Source organism: Adiantum capillus-veneris, chromosome 8 (genome assembly GCF_014529385.1).
Source record: "Adiantum capillus-veneris isolate H3 chromosome 8, ASM1452938v2, whole genome shotgun sequence".
Taxonomy (NCBI): Eukaryota; Viridiplantae; Streptophyta; class Polypodiopsida; order Polypodiales; family Pteridaceae; genus Adiantum; species Adiantum capillus-veneris.
The window spans coordinates 37,168,047-37,191,025 of NC_140938.1; the positions used below are offsets into that span (position 1 = coordinate 37,168,047).

Consider the following 22,979-nt stretch of genomic DNA (forward strand, 5'->3'; position numbering starts at 1 on the left):
TGCGCTTCCACACAAACAACACACACAATCTTCATCACGCAGGATGGCGTGTTAGCATGAATCTATAGACAACCTGCTTCACATTTTGAAGGGTAATCCCTCTGCAGCTTCCCTACCGTACCCTCTAACCCCCTTGAGAATACACGCCCTTGATGTATGCAGCCTCACACACACACACACACACACACACACACACACACACACACACACACACACACACACACACACACACACACACACACACACACACACACACACACATCGTAACTCCCTAATCTACAAAGGCATTGTGACCTTACCCCACCCACTATGGCCACATGGATCTTCAATACTAGTAATTTACATAGGTTTGTGCTCTTTCTCACAGTCAACTACTCACAGTCAGCTACAAGGATGTTCTCTTTGATAATCATGGCCCTACGCCCTCCTTCAATTGCATCAACATAACACAGCAACACACCCGCACAATGAGGAGAACGGTTGGACGTTCGGCATGTGGATTGTCTGAATGATAGTTATTGAGATGACCATCCTATATGCATTTCCTATTCTCGAGTCTATGATGGAAGCTGATCCAGAATACAGGTAGGTGCATATGCACCTACTCAGTACAGTGGTTTTTTTCAAAACGATGAGGGCTGCATATACATTCAATAATGCATCATATCATTTTTATTTGCAAATTTATACAAGTTTAGAACATTACTTAGCTCATGCACCTACTCAGTAAATCTGGCTTTTAAAGTCTATGAATAAGTCTCAGTTCTTCTTGGATTTGGCTTTTCGCACACTCGAACTGTAGTTTTAACTTAATGATGTGGTAATTCCCTAATGATGGGTGGTTTATATTTGATCCTTGGTGGATACAGATCAAATAAGCTCTTTGTATTAGTTCTGCAAGTATGCAAATAACGTTCAAGCAAACTTTTAACTGGATATTGATAGTGGGTAAATGGGTTTTTGAAACCATCTCTCCCGCCTCCTTATGACTGAAATCTGGCGTGCCTTAGTATTGAATTCTCTCTCATTCACACAACAACACACACTAACACCCATGTTGCTCCTTTAGGCTCAGTCTGAGGAGTACTACATGGGAATCTTGCATATAGGTATGTTGTAGGAACTGTGGGCATAGTGGTATAAATGGTGCATGGAACTACAAATAGACATATTGAGCTCTTTACTGATCTATAGATTGCCAATTAGCTGGTTTATTGGAGCAAAAAATGATGGTTTATTGGAAGGAGAAACAATAATTTGTTAGGACAACAAGGCGCTAAGGTTTTATATATATACATACAAAACTTTGCATGGTCTTTTAGACAAAATAATCACAGCTTTTTAGCTACAACCTTGTCATTTGCAATTTGAGTTTTTGGTACTGAATATTGGATAATCATGTTATGATATGTTGATGCTTTGAGTTATTAGAAATATTGAGCAGCAGGTTGGTGAGGTTGAGTAGCATGTTGCAAATTTTTTTTGGCTTGCTTTTATGACGGCAGTACAGAGTGACTTCAACATCCACCTCCTAGCAAGGTTTGGTAGACATAATCTAAGAGGTGTCTCAATGAAAAATCTTGAGTATTATGATTGCCAAGTTTCTTAAGACTGCTTAATTTTTTGCTTGCTAATGTATGACGAGAAATAATTTTTTACAAGGGATATGACTTGCAATAGACAAGGCATGATTTTCTCTTCTACTTTGAACACATTGATTCTAGCTTTCTCTTTATGATGATAGTCTCAATCCTCAAGTGAGGGTCTCTTCTGAGATGGCAACTATTGGATTTTTTGAAATATTGTCCGAAGTAGAAACGAAATGCTATCAAATTTTTTTCGAAAGGAATCTTATGCGACTTATTAACTTACTTGACCTTTGTTTTGTGGTGAAGCTCTTTGTAAAGTTTTGGAAAAAAAGGGATTATCAACACCTATCCTCTTATGTAATTCTAGTGCTTGGATGATCACATTTTTTAAATATTAGTTACTTGATCTCTGCTTAGTTGACAATAGCTTTGTAACTTTTGACACCGATAACAAGGGAAGGTGTCGTTGACACCTGTCTTCCCAAGTAATGCCAATTTTGATGGGCTTGTGTTTCTTGGATGGTTCCTTCCTTGGGATTATGAAGGAAACTGCAACAATAGTTGGAGATCATCCAGTGTTTGATTTTTTAAACAATGTATAGATGATCCTTGTTGTAAACACTTCTTTGATAAGTATATATATGGATAAGTGATACAATTGATATCAATACATCTAGTCTAAATGTTGTCAATTGTACCATCTTGTCTCTGTCATTTTTGTCCACTATAAAGATGTATTTTTATGTATATATATACCCCTTGTCTGGTATCTAGTCCCATTGTATGGTTCAATAGTTTGTTAAATCAAGCTATTGTTAGATAATCAATCATAAACACACACACACACACACACACACACACACACACACACACATACAGAGAGAGAGGGGTGGGAGGAAAATATTATATATATATATATTGTCTACATCCCTCCCCTCATCTATGCATACATACATACATAAATACATATGTGTTATATATATTTATATATGTGTGTGTGTGTGTGCGCGCGCATGTGGTTGGCCAGGCTTGAAGGGTCCAATGAGGTTTCTCCATGAGCTAAAAGAGGGGGCCGACCAAAGCAAGGAGGGGGCTAGCTTGGGGGTATACTCTCCCACTCTCTCTCTCTCTCTCTCTCTCTCTCATTGTGTGAAGTGTAAAAGTGCATGAGCTCTATCTCCTTCTCCAAGCTTGTTGAGAAGTTGAGAGCCAACACCAACACTCTTGGCTATGGAATGCAAATCCAACCAAGAGCCATGCTTCAATTCTTAAGCTTGCCATCGTCTCCATCTTCATTACTATGCTATTATGTATGCTAAGCAAGAAGAGTGATGATAAGTGAGGAACTGTTTCTTTCTCCTATGAATGCTTCTTCTTCCTCTTCCCTACCCTCATTCCCCGCTAGCTCTCTCCACCTTTGAAGGTGTTTGAGGCCTTGAGACTGAGAACAGGGATGGTTAATGCTTTGACAAAGGATTATTTTATGCTTGTGATGCATGAAGTTTCCCATCTTCATGAATCATTGCATCACCTAGGTCACAAGGAACACTCTACCCTACCCTCATTCCCCGCTAGCTCTCTCCACATTAGAAGGTGTTTGAGGCCTTGGGACTAAGGTCGGGGATGGTTAATGCTTTTACAAAGGATTATGTTATGCTTGTGATGCATGAAGTTTCCCATCCTCATGAATCATTGCATCAGCTAGGTCACAAGGAACACAAAGATTGTATTGTACCAAGTCTCTCTTGATGGGAGAATCTATATTACAAAAGCCTATCGGAGGGGGGACTGGCTCCACGTAAATCCAGTCCTCAACTGTTGTCAAGTTCTCTAACTCTCTCTCTTGCAAAAGTATTGTTCATGCCAAGTTAATTTAGTAAAATGGTTATGTTGCTACCAGTAATTAAGTTCACCCTCTATGTTCTCAAAGTAGTCTCACAAAAATGCTCACTCTAATTCTCCTAATTCCACTATTCTCAAAGTTCATTGGCCATTTTCATCACAGAGAGGGGGGGAGGGAAATATTATATATATATATATATATATATATATATATATATATGTGTGTGTGTGTGTGTGTGTGTGTGTGTGTGTCTACACACACACACACACACACACACACACACACACACACACACACACACACAGTATCTAGATGACAAGCAGTGGCTGGTTTATCACACACACACACACATAGTAGCTATCCTTTGGCGAGGTTGAAGCACACACTTTCCTGATAATATAAGGTTTCATAGGAGTTCCCCTATGTGTAAGCTGCTGTACCGAGCCAATATAAAGCTATACACACTACGGCCATGGTCACTCGCCAAGTAACAAAAAACATATCCTTAGCAATTTCTTGTTCTGGTTCGGGGAAACAAACTTATTTGACTATCTTAATTGCATGAATGTGCTCCCTCGATTTCTCTATCCCCAAATCCAAGTATTCAGAGGCATGTGCAATTCTGGAATATATACATATACACATTGTATAGCCTTTCATGAGATAGAACTCACAATGGCCTCACCTACACGAGCCTATTTTTAGATGGTTTTTCTTCTAATAACACCCTCATACAACCTACATACAATACTTGGCATATGGCATTACCTATGCTTGCTTGCAAGATATAGTGGTCACGTTTCTTCGCACATACCATATCTTTGTTCTCAGCCTACCTGGCTCGCCCTTGCATGATCTAATCCACAAGATCTAGGGCTGGTGTTCTGGAGCTAATCCTTGACGCGGGCGATTGTGATGGATTGGCATATAAAACCCTCCGGTATGCCTCACTCCACACACACACACACACACACACACACACACACACACACACACACACATACACACACACACACACACACACACACACACACACACACACACACACACACACACACCGCAGAGATCTCAAGAGAAGAAAAATGGGGATGTTTATAGAGCTCCAACTTTTGATGAGATGGAGTCTACCTAACTTGGAAATTGGAATTTATAGAAAATGGGGAGTTGAATTGTTCTGGCTATAACGAGCCTACATTTCTATTTGTATTGCACGTGCTAGCCGATACCATAGTTGAGCCCTGCATTTGCTGCTCCATGGAGCGACTTGCAATCTAGAGCCCCCCTCATGCAACCATCGCTATACCTTTGGGAGCAATACTTTCCCAGTGCTCTGGCTTGTATCAGATCTCACGTAGGCTTCCCTGCAAGCTATCTCAAAGTTTTCCCCCCCTTTCCCACACACACACAGACACACACACACATATTCTATCCTTCTCTCTCCGCTCACATGCCATGCTAGGAATGGTACGTACCAGGCAATCCTATGGATTGACTTTGCATTTTTCGCTTGGCAGGGGAAATTCGAGACACACACACACACACACACACACACACACACACACACACACACACACACACACACACACACACATACACACGAGACTAGCACCCAGGCTTCCTCACACATAATACATTTAGATCCCTCACATTCTGCAGTACACAGTCAGACATGCATACATAGGTCTTGACTCAGACAAACCTATATGCAAATTGGACATGATGGTGAAGAAAGCATGTAAACACAACCAGCGAATGGCTGCACTTAATGAACCCTGTTTCATCAACACTCGGATTTGCCTTGGATGAAAGAGTGTGGGCATAATCATCAAGGAATTTTGTCCTTGCTCAGGCTCATTCACCTAAGGAATCATTGCTCTTATTGGAGTTTCTTGATTGTCTTCGACATGACACGCACACAGGTTGCCATGGAGATGCTCTCATTAGGTAGGTGTTTTCACCTACATAGAATGGTTGTGATAATTTGTTACTTTGATCATTTTTAAACCAAACAATAGTTTAGGTTGCATACTAATAAAAAGCCAACATACATTAAATGCACTCTTTAAGGTAATTATGGTTTTTTGATACCTATCAGTAAACACCTTATAGACTAATACATTCCTAAATGGTACTTTTTCTCCTAAAACAATCGAGCTAGACTCAATTAAGTATGTTTTTGAGATTCATGAAGGTTGTGTTATCCACTTTTTTCAATTGAGTATATAAAATAGGAGCATCGGAGCACAGGATATAAGTTGGCCTCGGGTATGAGGATATGATGGGTTGCAAAGTAATTGATTATGTCTTGCAAAGAGTTTTTATGGCTTGACTTTAATCCTCTTGTGAGGGTCTCTCTGTGAGATGGCATAAATGTTTGTTTTTGTTGAAATGCTATCCAATTTACAAGGGAGATGCTGTCGAAATTTTGCAAATCTAAGTAACATATAAACTAAGTGTGTCAACTACTAAGACAAAGGTCTAGCTAACATAGAGTAGATGATTGCTGGAAAGTATGTTTTAGGAGACTTCTCATATTTGGGTCTACCTGACAAGATTATACTTTTGAAAAATTCATTTGTCGCATTACTATTGTTTGAGAAGTTTCTACTTCATGAACAAGCTTAGATAATGATCTATTCATCAAAGGAAGCCTTGGGTGTGTGTGTTTGTCTTTGCATCATTGCATGGTGCAGGGAATGATTCTTCTTGACATATAATGAATATTGGTATATGGAATACCTACTTGTTGTATTATTGAATCATGAAACCAAATAAGTCTGTGACATAAAGGTTTTTACTTAACTTCAATGAATGGTAATAGTATTGAGGTTTTATTTCTTTTTTTGACACAGCTAAGTATGAGACTTGAAGTAGTTATGCTCTATGCTATGGAAGCCTCAAAACTCCTGTGGAGGGTCTTAGTTAGAGATGGCATATACGGTTATTTTTGGAAAAATTGGCTAAAGTACAAACAAGACTTTGTTCGATTTCTTTCAGTTACAGATGCTAGAGCAAAAAGAAGGGAGGTGTGAACAAAAAAAGTCTATTGAAGCTATTGTGAACAAAATGGACCAATTTGAAGGAAAATATGTCACAAAGTATCTTCGTGGTTATGTGAAGGAGATGGAGCTACAAGGGGTTCTAGTGGTGGACATGATTTGTAGTTTCAAGCTTCTTGTGGTCCTTGAAATTAGAGACCTTGAAAGGGGAATTAGGGAGGAGCATGGAGGAGGTTGGGAGCAATTCAAATTAAACCTAAAGGAGGAATACTTCATGAAGGACTATAAAATGGTTACAAAAAGGACTTCTTGGAATGGGTTGCAAAGCCAAAAGAAGGACTTTCCATCACTAAATTGTTGAGAGATGAGATAGGGTGTGTTGATCCTAGTGTTTGTCCATGAGAAATCGATTTGTCACGTTGACAGAGAAGCAATCAAAATCCTCAACACCATTCTATTTGAGGTGTTTGACATACGTTTCTTGCTTCTCACTATGGTGGAGGAGGTCCCTATTGAACTTTGCTAACACTTAGCTAGAATAGCCGAAGTTGGTTTTCAGCTCTGTATTGACAGAATAAGGGACAAGCCCTGCCTTGATCAAAATGCATGCCCCGTTACTATTGTTGATCCATAGATTTAATTATTTGTATTTAAACCTTTGAAAACAAGTGTTTGAACCCTCACCCTAGTTGCTTCACACCGTGCTCACCAAAAAGCGTGTCAAAAAGTGTGCGGTCTAGTTGGGAAGGCGCGGAACCCTTGGTTGTGATAAGCTCGTGATGAGAATCACAAACACTTTTTGAAAAAGTGTTTATGGAAAATCACCAACCCTCTTCCTAAATATGGTTTGAACTCTAAGAGCATTCATGACAAAACAATCACAAACCCTCTCTCCTATTGTTCTTGGAAACTGCTTGTTTTTGGAAGCGAGTTCGTGATGCAAGGATCACCAATTCACATCCAATTTTACTTAAAAAGAGCAATTAAAAACACTAAAGTTTCATCTATGAAACCTCAAATCTCATACAAGCACATCCCATTAGAAACCCAAACCTCTTTCATGGAATCATGTAGCCTCGCCCCCAATTACATAGTTGTAACTTCAAACAGTTGAAAGGAATACACGAGCTTCCACTTTCATGACAAACATTTTATGATTTTGCAGAGATTCTATATTGAAGCCCACACACCATTTTGATAAATGGAAGCCATAGTTCACTCCCTGACAAGCTTAGATACAAGACTGTGGAGCAACATTGCACTACACATAGATTGAGAAATCATGAAGGGAATTGTATGGGAGGGAAAAATTGTAGGTTTTTGTTAACAAGAGCCAGAGAAAGAGCATCAAAAGGGACACCACTCATTTTTTAAGCCAATTGATTGTTTTAAACCCCTTTGTGTTATTGAGAAATCCTGCAAAGTCCAAAGCCATTGTAATATTATTGATTGCCAACGAGTCTAAAGGGGTTGAGGGCCTCCAAGTTTGTAATCGTATGCAAATCTAAGCTTTTTATTGAGCCCAAATAGCTAGGAACCCATTATTTTAACCTTGGCTAAGGTATAAAAGCCAACTTTTGTAATTATAAACCTAAGTTTTTGGATAATGAAAGTAAGCGTTTGCTGTAGACACTCAATGTGAGTCTACTGTTTCCTCAGTTCCTCGTGTCTCTCTCGTAGGGTGTTGCATTGCTATTATGAGCATACCATGCGTTTGCATGTGAAATCTCTTCCATTTAATGCAAGTTTCTCGCGATGAAATTGTGTTTTTAGGCATGCCATCTACGAGCGGGTTTTGCTTCTTATGCACAATGCATGCACCAAAATCGATTTTTGACCTTAAGAATAGGTAGATCACGTCTAGAGGAAGCCATAGATTACTTCGGATGCCAAAACTGACTGACCTAAAATACGTTGTTTATCTTATGCACGATTTATCCGAGTGTCAGAAATGACATTTGAGTACATGAGAGCATTAAGTATACTCTGCTCCTGCTAGGCATTAAGTTTCGTTGCATTCAGAGACTCGTAGCTATACCAATTGATTGGATCAAGCTTGCGATAAGAAAAGTAACTTTTGATGTCTTACACATATTTGAGACTGAGTTAGGTAGGAGTGGCTTAGACCTGGGTTTTCCAAGAGATTACCTATCTCTTGTAGCCTCCATCATGTACTAGTCGGGTCAACTACATCCCACGGATTGACAAAATTTATGTCTGTGGTTCTCACTTTGCTAGCATTGATATGGTGAGGCTTGGCAATCGATCGACATTTTGGCGTCGTTGCAAGGGACGAGGCAACTTAGACTAGAGAAAAACCCAATACATTCACTGACATTTCCATTACTTCCTCTAGTTTTGGTTAGAGTAACACATTTTTTGACTTTGTCATGGTTGAGAGGTGCTTGAGAGTAGAGATACTCCGTAAGGAGTAGCCACCTCAATGAGGCCAACAAGGAAAGAAAGGCAGAAACCACCTTCAACAGGGGAGTAGTGAGTGACATGAGAATGAGAAGAGGTCCACATGAGTCACACCTACCAAACAACTGGTTTTAGGGATTAATAGGAGAAACATCGGGTAGAAGGGAGAGAGTGGGTGTTGAACACAATCGTAGAGTCAGATCAGCAGATTACCAAAAGTGGGTCAAAAAATACAGCAAATCAGGGGATCCATATGACCATTTAGCCAACTTTAGACAGGTTTTTAGAGCTGAGTGCATAACCGATTTCCATACACAGTTTGAGGGATTAGGGATGACCTTGGAGGGCAAAGCTTTGACTTGGTTCTAGACCATATCTCCTGGAATGAGAACCGACTTACCGACTTTAGCCATGAGATTTGTTGCTACTTGTTCTAAAATGGGAATAAAGCATAGCACAATGGCACAAATCTATAGTTTCAAGCAAAAACAAGGAGAAACTGTTAGAGATAGCGTGAGTCAAATGGGATAGTACATAAATAGATGCCCGAAGTTGGAGATTCCAACCGAGGAAAGCTCACTATTTCTAGAGGGGCTTTTAAACAAATATTTGCATGCTATTTTATATAGCAAAAAACACATGACTTGGGAAGCGTGCAATCTAGATGCGATCAATTTGAGTGATAATTGCAAGATCTTCAAAGAGAAAAGCAAAGCCAAAAGTACATAGAGCGAGCGAACCACACCCATTGTGCCAACACAAGTAGGATCAGTTGTTGCAGCTCTTGCTAGCACTATAGAGGACATGCTTAAATGCATGAACGATATGATGATCAGCATGCAAAGGATGCCGATGAGAAACCCAGTGTAGGGACCAAATCAAGGACAACCTATGGGACAACAAAGGCAATTAAAATTGTGTGCAAAAATGGACAAATCATGAGACAAAGAGTGCTACTACAAACCTAAATATGATGGAAGTGTCCAACATGTGCCAATGAGACCACAAGGACAACCCATGTATAGATATCCACCAAATGTGGGGAGATGGTTATGGAGGGAGCTCAATGGAGCAAGATTTAGAGCAAGCTTTTTTTTATTTACCCATCCCACCACCACTACCTCCCATTGCCGCCCCTTGGCACCCATCACCACCACCATCCTAGCCTACCACTGGTGGTTAGTGGTGCTAGCTTACTCCCACCATGTGTTGCCCCTACTCCTACCACTGTTGCCCATTGCTTCCCCTCCCTCCAGTGGAGTAGTCAAGGACCTCCTCTCTCTCACATACACTATCTATCTATCTTCTTGACTCTCCCTCTCTATATATCTTTCACTATCTATCTTACTCTCTCTCTCTAAAAAAACCAAGGCATTAGAAATTTTGCTAGTGCCTTCGACTTTTTTTAAAATTAAACCCCCTTGCCCCTCCCCCTCTCATGATCCCTCCAACCCGTTTCCTCTCTCTCTCTCTCTCTCTCTCTCTCTCTCTCTCTCTCTCTCCCTAACCGTCCCATCCCCCTGCTCTCGTTCCACCTTCTCTCTCTCTCTCTCTCTCTCTCTCTCTCTCTCTCTCTCTCTCTCTCTCTCTCTCTCTCTCTCTCTCTCTCTCTCTCTCTCACCCGCTGCTGCTATTTCATCCCCTGCACACGCCACTGCTGCGGCTTCTGTTGCACCCGATGTGGCTGCCCTGCTGCGATTGCACAGTGCCAAGAGTGTAGCACCTGCCACTACCTCATTGCACCAGGCCCGCTATCTCACTGCTGCATGTAGCCACCGCCGCATGTTTCCCCACCTATGCAACCAGCGCACATTAATCAAAGGGTATCCAGAAGCGGTTGAACAGTGAGCTCATCGCCTTTTAAATCAATGCCGAAGGACACCCCCCCCAAGGATTCAAGGGACACGACGATCACATGTACTACACATGACATTTGGGGACTGCTACTGTGTATCCAAGAACAGGTACGACAACAGAATGAGGTTATTTCACGCCAAAATGAAGACCTCAAGAACCTGACACTACGCAATGAAGAGTTCGATCATACCATTGCACTGCAAGCTCTGAAGCCTCAACAACAAGAAGACACCCTGAAAACACTGCAAACTCAAGTGCTGGAACAAGGCAGTCACATAACACAGGTTACCAATAATGTAACCGATGCACCGGAGGGGTCTCCTCCATCTTGGGCACAAATAGTGAAACAAGAGAGGACAATGGGACACAAGACAGGAGAGATGTATACGTATGAGAGTATGTAAACGCATGAGGATTCTACCGAATACAAGGAAAGGGAGAAAAGATCCCAAAACATTGTGATACGAGGCATGCCAGAACGTGAGGGGGAAACAGTCATGTCATTGAACGTAGACATTACCACCCTGTTAGCAGAAAAGCTTGATATGCAAGATGCAGGGGTATATGGGGCACATAGAGTGGGTCAGAAGAAGACTGATGCTCATAGGGCAGTTGTATGCACAATGTTGGATGCTCGCAAAAGGGCCATAATTTTGGAAACTGCACCCTTCTACTTGAAAGGCACTCAGTACTATGTAAGTGAAGATAGAACACCGACACAACGGGCAGCAAGAAGGAAAGCATATGAGGAACGTCTCAAGGAGAAAAAACCAGCATCACCGCCTAAAAATGCATAGGGGCACGCGACCCATGGGATCATGACCATACAGGTAACAAGCTGGAATTGTAGAGGTTTCCCATGGCATAAGGGAGAAGGGCTGGTGGATATTCTACCACAAGCTGACATACTCTTCCTATTGGAAACATGGGAACAAAACACATGTAGGCTGCCGGACATTAGTGTATATATCAAGCACTCCGTATGGTGGAATGGTACCAAAATGTGAGGACAAGGAGGTGTAGCTGTAATGTATAAGGAAGAGCTTTAAAAGATGGTTGAGGTATGCAAGATCGATGACCACAAGCGCTATATATGGGTTAAGGTTTTCTCATCAAAAGGATTGATCTTTGTTGCAGGATGCTATATCCCGCATCGAGAGTCACCTTTTTATGACACAAACCAGCTATCCAAAAATGACCCCTTTGCTGACCTATGTACAGACATTGCAATATATGCACAAGAGGGAGCAGTTGTCCTTCTTGGGGATTTGAATGCCCGGATTGGAAACACACAGGTACAATTGATAGACCATTCAATGCATCCTGCGGATAAGAATGGGGAACTTATACTTGGTTCTATGTGCGATAGATGTTCAAGTGATAACATCATGAATGCACAGGGGTCAGCCATGATAAGTATGATGAACTCAATGCATCTTGTAGCCATGAATGGTGCGGATAAGTTCGTACACTCTGGATCATACACTTGCTACACGGCAAATCATGGGAGGAGTACAAATGATTATGCCTTGGTGAGATACGATGCATTGGAATTGGTCCATAGTTTTGAAGTGAGTAGCAGGCTACCAACCTCCGACCATACCCCAATTCATATATGCCTACACATGCCCAGTATGCCTATTGTCAACACAATGAATACACCAAATTGGTCATACAAAATGCAACTCACGAAGAAAGAGGACTATGCTAGTCTCTTAGATAGCTTACAGTTTAGCCGGAACATGCCTTGTGACATTGAAGAGACGTGGAAGATCTTCCGACATGCAATGGAGGAAGCGGCAAAAATTACTATGGGCAAGTATCAAAATGGTAAACAGACCAGGAAGGGTTTACCTCATAATCCTTGGTTTGATGCAGAATGCAAGGAGGCCAAACGCAAGATGAGAGGCTTAGCACAACACTCAACTGAATGGGAATGGGCTTCTAGAGAATACAATACACTCAAGAGGAAAAAGAGACACATGTATGAACTCTCAAAAGAACAACAAGACCTCAACAGGTTCAAGAAAGAGCGAAAGAAGGCTTGGCGTAACATGAAGGGGAAGAAAGGGGATGTGATGGGAGATTTCAGCCTAAATGAAATGTATGCTTATGTACAAACTTTGTATGCCCCATCGGGGACTCAAGAGGCGATATACACAGGGGCTCATGCCGAACATCCAAAGCCCATCACCTTCCAGGCAGTCATTAAAGGCCTCAAAAGCCTGGCGAATGGGAAAGCAGCTGACACATTACATCTTACCTCTGAAATGCTGAAATGGTCAGGTATTGAGGCTAAGAAATGGATACACCATATGATGAATCAAGCAATCAACCAATACTTACCCCAAGATTGGCAAGAAAACTGGGTGAAAGCGCTCTTTAAAGGAGGTGACCGCAATTTGCTCACTAATTATCGCACCATCATGGTGAGCTCATGTATGGAAAAACTATTTGGAAGCATTATTGAGAAAGATCCTAGCACATGGGCTGAAAATAACGGGAAACGTGCCATTGGACAAGCAGGATTTAGAGCCCGCCACAGCACGATAGACCACCTTATCACACTCCGGGTCTTGATGGATGAAACCAGGCTAAAAGGCAAAACCTTGTATTGTTGTTTTGTGGACTTCACGAAAGCGTTTGACACAGTACCCCGTCAAGGGCTATGGTCACGTATGGAAACTCTGGGAGTTCCTATGCATCTCAGATCAGCAGTGGGACGTCTCTACCAAGAGGTCAGATGTAAACTCAAGACAAACATAGGTTTCTCACAAGTGTTCAGGAGCACTATGGGAGTTAAACAAGGATGCCCTTTGTCACCTACGCTTTTTGGACTATGCATAGATGAGCTTGATGATTTCATTAACAAGGCTATGGGAAAGGGGGGAGATCACCCTAGCATTGGTACTTTCACGCTTCTGCTCCTCATATATGCCGACGATGTGGTTCTCTTTGCCTACAAGGCACTCCTTCTACAGAAACTTTTGGATGCAGTACATGCATTTTGCAATGCAACGGGCTTGTCAGTCAATGTAGCCAAAACAAAGGTTATGTCAGTCCACACATGTAGAAATGAAAATCAGCCCATCATCACGTATGACGCGCAAGCACTCCATGCGGTTGAGAGGTTCAAGTACTTGGGCATCCATGTACCTTCAAACCATGCATGGGGAAGTTGCGCGCAAAACAAAATTGATGCAGGACAAGCGAGATACTATGAATTTGAGAACATGTGCAAGCAAAGTGTCACAAGGCGATGGGAAATCAAGTCTCTAGCATTTGATGTATGCGTGGTCCAAACAATACTTTATGGTGTAGAGGTATGGGGGGGGAGTATCCCCGCTAGCACTTGGAATGACATTGAAAAGATACAGAAAAAATTCCTATGTAGACACATGGGGATCAAAACTACCACCCCATACTCAGTGATGCTTTTGGAGACAGGAAAGAGACCCTTGGAAATGCAAGCCTTACAGAGGGTACACAGATACCTCATGAAAGTTAAGATGATGCCGGAGAGCCGTCTACCCCACATGGCATGGCAAGCCGGATGTAAACCACAAAAGAATTACAAGAGTAAATTTCTCACATCCAGTCTCGTAGAAGACATATGGAAATGGTTCTCTAGATGGAATGTGGGAGACCATGTGGACATGCACATAGAGGAAGGCACTGAACATGAGCATGGGCTGAATTTTGAGAGAAGCATACTTGAAGCCCTACACACTAGATGGAGTACAGCAGTACACAGGTCCAAATTTGAATACTACGGCAAACACATCAATACACGATATTGGGAGACCTACAAGACTGGGGACACCCAGATGCATATCAGGACACCTATGTCCCACCGGGCAAGACGGGCCATTACTTTGATGCGGATGCGATCACACATGCTCAAGATTGAAACGGGAGGGTGGCTGAATATTAAGGAAAATAGAAGGACATGCACACAATGCAATTTAAACAAAGTGGAAAGCGAGGCCCATGTCACCATCGAGTGCCCAGCATACGCACACATCCATGCTGATTTCCCATTGCTATTGCAAGGAGATGTCACCTTTGAGGAGCTTCTCTCTTGGACACAACCCTCCCCAGTAGCTTTAGGCATCTACTTTGCCAAAGTATTGGATCATCACACAACACTAACACACAAGAAAGCTACTAGCCCAGTACCCCCTCTACACACATGAGGGGAGCCTTTTGTAGATTTTATTTTTTTTGTGGTCCCATGGGTCATTTTGGCCCCCCGAGGACGTAAATACAACATCATCATCATCATCATCTCTCTCTCTCTCTCTCTCTCTCTCTCTCTCTCTCTCTCTCTCTCTCTCTCTCTGCCCCCACCTCTTTCTCTCCGCCTGGCCCTCCCTCTTATCTCTTTGGTCCTTTCCCTCCCCCCCCCCCCCCCCCCCCCTCTCTCTCTCTCTCTCTCTCTCTCTCTCTCTCTCTCTCTCTCTCTCTCTCTAAAAAAAGAAAAGAAAGAGAGGCACTAGCGATATCTTGTTTTTATTTAAAAAATTGTCTCTCTCCCCCCCCCCCCCCCCCCCCCCCCCCCTCTCTCTCTCTCTCTGGTGCCTTGCCACCGCTCTCTTCATCCCCTATTCCCTTCCTCTCTCTTCGCCCCCCACCACATCGTCCCTTGAGTCCATAACAAAATTGAATGAAGCATTATATTAAAAAAACTGGAATGAAATGTTATATTAAACGTTTTCAAATGCCAAAATGACCTATGACACCCAAGTGATGCAATCTTGGTGGACCTAATACAATGTTTGGTTACAAAAAAAAATGTGTGTGTGTGTGTGAGAGAGAGAGAGAGAGAGAGAGAGAGAGAGAGAGAGGGAGAGGGAGGGGAGGGGACAAAAATTGTGAGAGGGAGAGAGTGTAGAGTTTTTTTTAAAAAAAAGAGGGCAAGAGGAGTTTTTGTTTTTTTGTTTAAGTCCCCCTTTCACTCCCTCTCTTTCCTCTTTTAAAAAAAAAATAAATAGACTCCACTCTCTCCCTCTCACCCCGCCCGCCCCCCTTCTCCCTCTCTCTGTCTCTCTCCTCTCCTTCCTTCTCTCTCTCTCTCTCTCTCTCTCTCTCTCTCTCTCTCTCTCTCTCCAATTCTTGAGTTCAATTCTCGTCGGATAGATCTTTGGTCTCTTGGGATAGTTTCCCACGATGTTAAAAATTCTCTTCTTCTTCTTCTTTTCTCTCTCTCTCTCTCTCTCTCTCTCTCTCTCTCTCTCTCTCTCTCTTTCACAAAAAACGAGAGGCACAAGCAATACTGTATGGTGGCGAGGGTGGACACACACACACACACACACACACACACACACACACACACACACACACACACACACACAAAGGAGAGAGAGAGAGAGGGGGGGTGGGGGGTGGAAGAGAGGGATGTAGGGGGGTGTAGCTCAGTCTTGGACAGGAGGGAATGCAAGGGTGGAATGAAAGGGGTGCAACTCAGTCTGGGACAGGAGGGAATGAGAGAGAGAGAGAGAGAGAGAGAGAGAGAGAGAGAGAGAGAGAGAGAGAGAGAGAGAGAGGAATAGGTGTTATGGAGTGACAAGGAAAGAGAGAGGAAGAAGGGAGTGGGAGAAGAGGAGGACCTTGAGGAAGGGAGGGTTGTTGCTAGAGGAGGATATGGAGGAAGGGAGGGTAGTTAGAGGAGTAGATGGAGAGAGGAGGTGGAGGAGAGGAAGGATGTTGAAGGAGGAAGAGCAAAGGAAGAGGAGGAAGCACATGGGCGGCAAGAGGAGGAAGGGGAGGTAAGGAGGGCGACCCTCCAAAAAAAAAAAGCTCGCTGGAAAACCTAACTCCAAATGTGGCACCCATGCAAAGATCACCCATGAATGTGGAGAGACCAGAGTCAATATTGGTTAGTACCCGTTACTCCATACCTGAAACGAGTTTGGGGGATAGAAGAAGAGTGGTATAATCAAACTACTCCTATCCCTATGGAGCCGATGTGTCAAGCACCAATTGATACAACATCTGTTTACTTTATTGCAAACCAAGGAGCAAGGATCACCTATGATCAAGCCAATGCCCAAACCAAAAAATGGGAATTTTCATAACCGTGGAGCGAGGAAAAATGACTATCATGAATCAGATAAGAATGCAAGACCTATAGAGGCATATCGTGGAGCGAGTGGATGCAAGGGTGAACACTTTCCTGAAGACTGCCCTAAGAATCTAGCAAACAAAGGGAAAACTGTCATAAATATAGTTCAAGTAGCATTGAGTAGTTCATCAGAAGGGGAACCAATAATTCATGTTCGAGTGATTCCTAGAGCACAAGTGAAGCAGAACAAACACAAAAAGGCAAATGGATATGATAAATCTAGCAATTCCTCCAAAAACTCCAAGAAGGAAAGATACAAACTCAGGAGGCAAAAACAGTGAAAGGAGATCGAAGGGAAGATACAAAAGGAAATAGAAGAAAAAATTCAGTCTCTTTCTATAGATTTCAAGGAACTCGAACCAAAATCAGCTGGATTAGTACCGGTTAATAAAATCTATGAACCAATCAATGCAGCTTTGCAAGCTTTCCAAGTTGGGTTAAAAGCCAGTCAAACATTGAAAAACCAATGGAAAAACTATCCAACACCTAAAATGGAAGCAACTAAATTAGAAGCTTACAGAAACTTGGTGCAAATCACGTAAACCCTGATGGAAAACAAAAACCCTCAGCAAGAAGTCATAGGAAAATCAACAGAAATTTGAGACCAAAACCATGAGAGGAAAAGCTCAAGAAAAGAGAGGGTCAAAAAACTAGGGAAACGATGATACACAACCACCTAAACTAGAAGCTCCTGATAGTGAAGAAGGATGGGACGAGGTGCGAATAGTTGAAGACGATTGGCCAAACTATCTATGGGAACAAGTTAGGGAAGCGAAAGATGGGAGCTTGACTCTAAAATTAGCACCAATTGAAGAAGTTGGTTTGACAGACCACCCATGAAACTAGATAAATAGTCATTGTATGGAGATTGGGGATCAGAGCAGTCAGGCTCTACAAAACCTAAAACCTTGTAGACACTACCGTCTTACCTAGGAGAGGACGAAGAGAAATCAATGGTCTGTAAAACAACAAAACTAGGAATGTCAAAACAAACTTTGGACGTGGCTAATATTCAATCCATATGTCAACACCAATTCAATGCACAATCACTTTGGATGAGCTATTGAAGCTGAGACGACATCTATGGGGAGATATACAAACCACCATGGAAAAGATGGGATTAAAAGGAACATCTCCAATGAAACTTGGGAAAATTGCAAAACAAGGAGATATAGACTAGACTTGTCAAGTCTGTACCTATGAACAAGGTTGGGGATATTGTGAAGGGAATGATGGAAACACAACCCTTCCAGTACATTATAATGATGTAACGACTATGGCTATTTTAGACAGTGGAGTGGGCATTGCCATAGCAACCAAAGCCTTTTGGGAAGCTTGGGGAAAGCTAGCAATTAGGCATACAAGAATGAAATTGCAATTGGCACATGGACACATAGAAAAACCAATGGGCATACTAGAGAATGTGATAGTCACCTCTTGTGGATTGACTACCATCACACTTTTTCCATTGTAGACTTTGGGAAGAAACTCAAATATGAAATCATCTTGGGAAGACCGTTCATGAGATAGATACAATTAATCCAAGGTTGGGGCAATGATTATCTCTAGGGGCAATTACTTGAGAACTTGAAAGGCCATTCTTACAAGGATGTCCTGAGGACACCAATATAGGAATTGGACTCGAAGACCTGTGCAGAGACTAAACTATCGTCATGGATACAGAAAAACACTCCAATTTGGATGTGTGGGGCTTCTCAATTAGGTAGTTTACGAAGCGAAGACTATGTTTTAGACAAAGTAGTGAATGATGCAGATTACATACCAGAACCGTTCCCTAAACATTTTTTCAAAACCTTTGAATGGACTTAGATCCTGGCCACAATGGATGTATGTGTTAATGAATCTACACCTACACAATTTTGTGATGAACAGGGCTATGATATAGTCCCAAATTAAATGGTATTTATTGAGATGATCGAGGAGCAACAAGTCTTCTCTGATCACTATTATGATTCTACGGACGAGTGGGAAGAAGAACCAATTACATCAGAGGAATTGGACTTTGAAAAAGAGCAGGTAAGGGCCAAACGCCTACTCAGAGGACGGGAAGAAATATTTTTTGAGTTTCCAAACCAACACCAAAGACACCAACAAAGATACCCAAAGAAACAAGACAATAACTTTAAAAAAAAAACTACAAAATGGCCATTGGACACCAAAACTTAATTCTTAATGAAAGTGGACGCAACAAATTGTATAAAAAACAAGCTAACTGGAAGGTATCCAAATGTAGAGCATTCAAAGAGACAAAACCAAATGAAACCAAAGTTGATCAAGCCTAATAAGACCAAAGGAAAAAAACCTCTGATGATAAAAATGGAGCATAAAGCAAAATATAAGAAGTGAAAAGGCCTTTGAAAGAAGTGTGGACCACGAAAATAGAATCAGATAGTGACAAACCGGGGAAAATCAATGTTCCAATTCATTATAAAAAATACACTTTGCAAGATCGCAGGATCATTGTAGAGCAACCCTTGTGACAATCATCATAACTAGAAAAATCATGAAGGACCGGAGAATGCCAAGCGAACTGACCTTGCAGAGCATGGAGAAGAGCCAAAACTTGCATACATAGCTATGGATCTGTCGCAAGACGAAGAAGAGATTCTCATAAGAATGCTTAAAGAATATTGGGATGTTTTTGCATGGTCATACAAAGATCTCAAAGGGGTGGATCCCACCATATGCCAACACACTATCCCTATGAGAGATGATGCTAAGACAAATAGACAAAGACCATACACATATAATGAGACCTTTGCCAAAAAAATCAAGGAAGAGATAGAGAAACTCAAGGAGGCTGAGTTTATTTATGAAATAGAACACACTGATTGGGTATCATGAATTGTTGTGGTGCCTAAAAAGAATGGAAAACTTAGAGTGTGTGTAAATCTCAAAAATGTAAACTTTACCACTATACAAGATAACTATTCTCTTCCCATCACAAATCATGTGCTAGAACGAGTAGCGGGCAAGGAAACTTATAGCTTTTTGGATGGCTTCTCTGGGTACAACCAATCGACTATAGATCTCAAGGACCAACATAGATTATCCTTTGCCACCGAATGGGAAATTTTTTCTTATTGAGTAATGCCTTTTGGTTTGACCAATGCACTGGCACCATTCTAGAGGATAATGAGTCATGCCTTTAAGGAATATGTGTGGAATTTTTTGGAAGTATACATGGATGATCTTTGTGTGCACTCCACAAAACGAGAAAGTCACTTTAAACATTTACGGTATGTCTTTGAGAAATGCCGTCTATATAGGGTTTGCTTAAATACTAAAAATGCATTTTTATGGTTAGACAAGGAAAAATTCTTGCACATATTGTGTCGAAAAATGGTGTAGCCATAGACATGGAGAAGGTGGCAGCCCGGTGGTAGTGATTGCGAAAATGGCTAGGCTAACATCAGTCAAAGAAGTGCAGGCATTTATGGGACATTGTGATTATCGTGGTAGATTTATCTACATGTATGCAGTAATTGTTAAGCCCATATATAGCCTTATCATTCACTTTGAATGGACTGATGAATGTGAGGAATCCTTCCAAAAGCTTAAGCAAGCCTTGAGCTTAGTAGTAATACTAAAAGCTCCAGATTAGTACAAAGTGTTCCACGTATATGTCGATGCTTCAAGTTATGCCATTGGCTACATCTTAGTCCAACCAGGAGAGGGAACCATGGATTTTTCTATCTCCTATGCTAGTCAACAATTAAACCTGGCAGCAAAGAACTATACAACCATGAAAAGAGCTTGTTGTGGTGTATTTAGTCAAGAAATTTCGACACTAGTTGTTAGATAACAAGTTTGTCTTTTTTTGTAGACCATCAAGCCTTACCCTATTTGGTGAATGAACCATGCAATATAGGTAGGATAGTAAGATGGTTTATCATCGTACTTGAATTTGAATTCACAATTGTGATTAAAAAAGGCACTACTCACCAGCGGGAAAATCATTTATCAAGACTCACCACTGGGGAAGCACCTACTAAAGGGTTAGACGATGACTTACTTGATGCATATCTATTCTCTATGGAAATGATTCCAAGATGTTCAGAGGATCTTGTGTCCTTAACAACTATAGCACAAGTGGATTCTTAAATACTAATTTCTATTACACCACAATTGATTGAGCAATCCGCCCTATATCAAGTGATGTCTAGAAGATTATATTGCAAAAACAAGGATGGAATCCTGCTTTTGTGCATTGATCCTGAGGAATAAGAAGCCTATTTGAGTCAAGCTCATACCACAATCGTAGGTCTACATTTTGCACAAGATCAAACCTTACAAAGATTAACCTGGTTGGGTGTTTACTGGCCTACCATGAAGAGAGACATTCATCATTACGCAAACGATTGATCTCAATGTAAAGAAAAACCACAATATCCCATGGCACATTATTCCATATTTTAGTGACAACATAATGGAGTAGATACCTGGTAGAGTATCTAATTAACAAAATATTCCCAAAAGACATGAGTAAAAGACGAAAAAAAACAATGAAAACTGATGCAACTACTTACTTAATGGTTGGTAACCAACTCTATCAACGAGGGAAAGACCAACAGCTCGGACCGTGTGCCAATGAAGAGGAGTATCTTCCTATTCTAGAACAAGCACATGCAGGTCTAGCATAGGGGCTCACTTCTCACATGAAAACACAGCCAAAGCCATATTGATGGCAGGCATTTGCTGGCTAACTTTGTTTGTCAATGAGAAAGAAAATTTTCAACGATGCGATGCATGTCAAGGAACGAAAATGCCAAGGAGAATGGATAATATGCAACTGCGACCTATGATGGGAGCACACACATTTGCTAAATGGGGTATAGACTTTGTGGGTCCAACCACTAGCTTACAAAACTCAACCACAATATATTATTGTGGCCACAAATTATTTAACCAAGTGGGCTGAGGCACGAGCCACCAAGAAGAGCAATGCTAGAACCACTGCTGCATTCTAGTACGAATAAACCTTTACTAGATACAGAATTCCTATTGAGCTTGTGAATGATTGCGGATTGCATTTCCTCAATGAGGTGATACAATATTTATTAGATGAGTTCATGGTAATCTATTACAAATATGCACCTTATCATCCTCAAGCAAATGGTCAAGCAGAACATACAAACAAAATTCTGAGCTCTATATGGGAGGTCTAGCCAATTGTTATGGAACTGTAGCCATTGATGGAACCTACACTTGCAAGAAATTTCCATAGACAAATCACAAGACAGATATGGGTGAAGAAATCCATCATGGCAACCAAACCTAAGTAAATATGGATACCCAAGCCAACAAATCCACAAGTGCCAATCAAAGCAAAGTGGTCGCATCCTCCAATAAAATCTTGATAACCATGACAATGCAATAAGCAAAGTCGTCACATCCTCTAAGAAAATCTTGACAACCACGACAATGTAATTATAATTGACAATGGCAACCAAAACAACAACAAGAACCTAAATTAAGCCTCAATTAAGTCCACCCAAGTATCAATGGATTTCGAAGAAACCTCAAATCAACCAACCCCACCAAACCAAAATGACTTGGCAATAGAGATTGACACAAGTGATTTGACAACCAGCTCAACGGTCTCCCCCAACCATGACTATTGAGTACAGGTGGTACCAAAGAAACCAAAAACCATGGAAATCAAAACAATGAAACTCCCATAACCAACAATAAAAAAAAGAGCACGCCATCTTCAATCCCATTTGTTCGCACCACATAGTATAGATGAAGCATTGACAACAAAAACCACTGAATAGTCTATTCAGTAGCCACATCTTGCACAACATATTGTTACCCGTTTTGTATCCCTTCTATTGACATAGTAGGGACACATTACACGTCCATGCATAGACATCGAGTTAACGGCCATGCACATTGTACACACCTTTGTCATGGACGACTCAAAATGGGAAGGGGGGAGAAGCAACAAGATGAGCTGCAAGATGATGAGAATTCATGTGTATAGTGTAAAAAGTGTGTTTTTTCCTTAACTTTCACTTTTTATATAATTTTTCCTCTTATCAAACATAATAATGAGTTGTATTGACAGCTTTTTGACAATCATGATGCTTAGAGTGCAAGTCTATATATATGAGTGTGAGAAA

At 41.3% G+C, this 22,979-nt stretch overlaps 1 protein-coding gene across 1 annotated transcript; it reads left to right on the forward strand.

Moving 5' to 3' along the window:
* The first annotated feature begins 11,761 nt into the window (after nucleotides 1–11,761).
* On the forward strand, nucleotides 11,762–14,217 carry LOC147451972 (uncharacterized). The gene is made up of 2 exons (XM_086519193.1): nucleotides 11,762–14,032; nucleotides 14,104–14,217. The coding sequence occupies exons 1-2, from the start codon at nucleotides 11,762–11,764 to the stop codon at nucleotides 14,215–14,217; spliced, it is 2,385 nt and encodes a 794-aa protein (XP_086375319.1).
* Nucleotides 14,218–22,979: the final 8,762 nt, after the last annotated feature.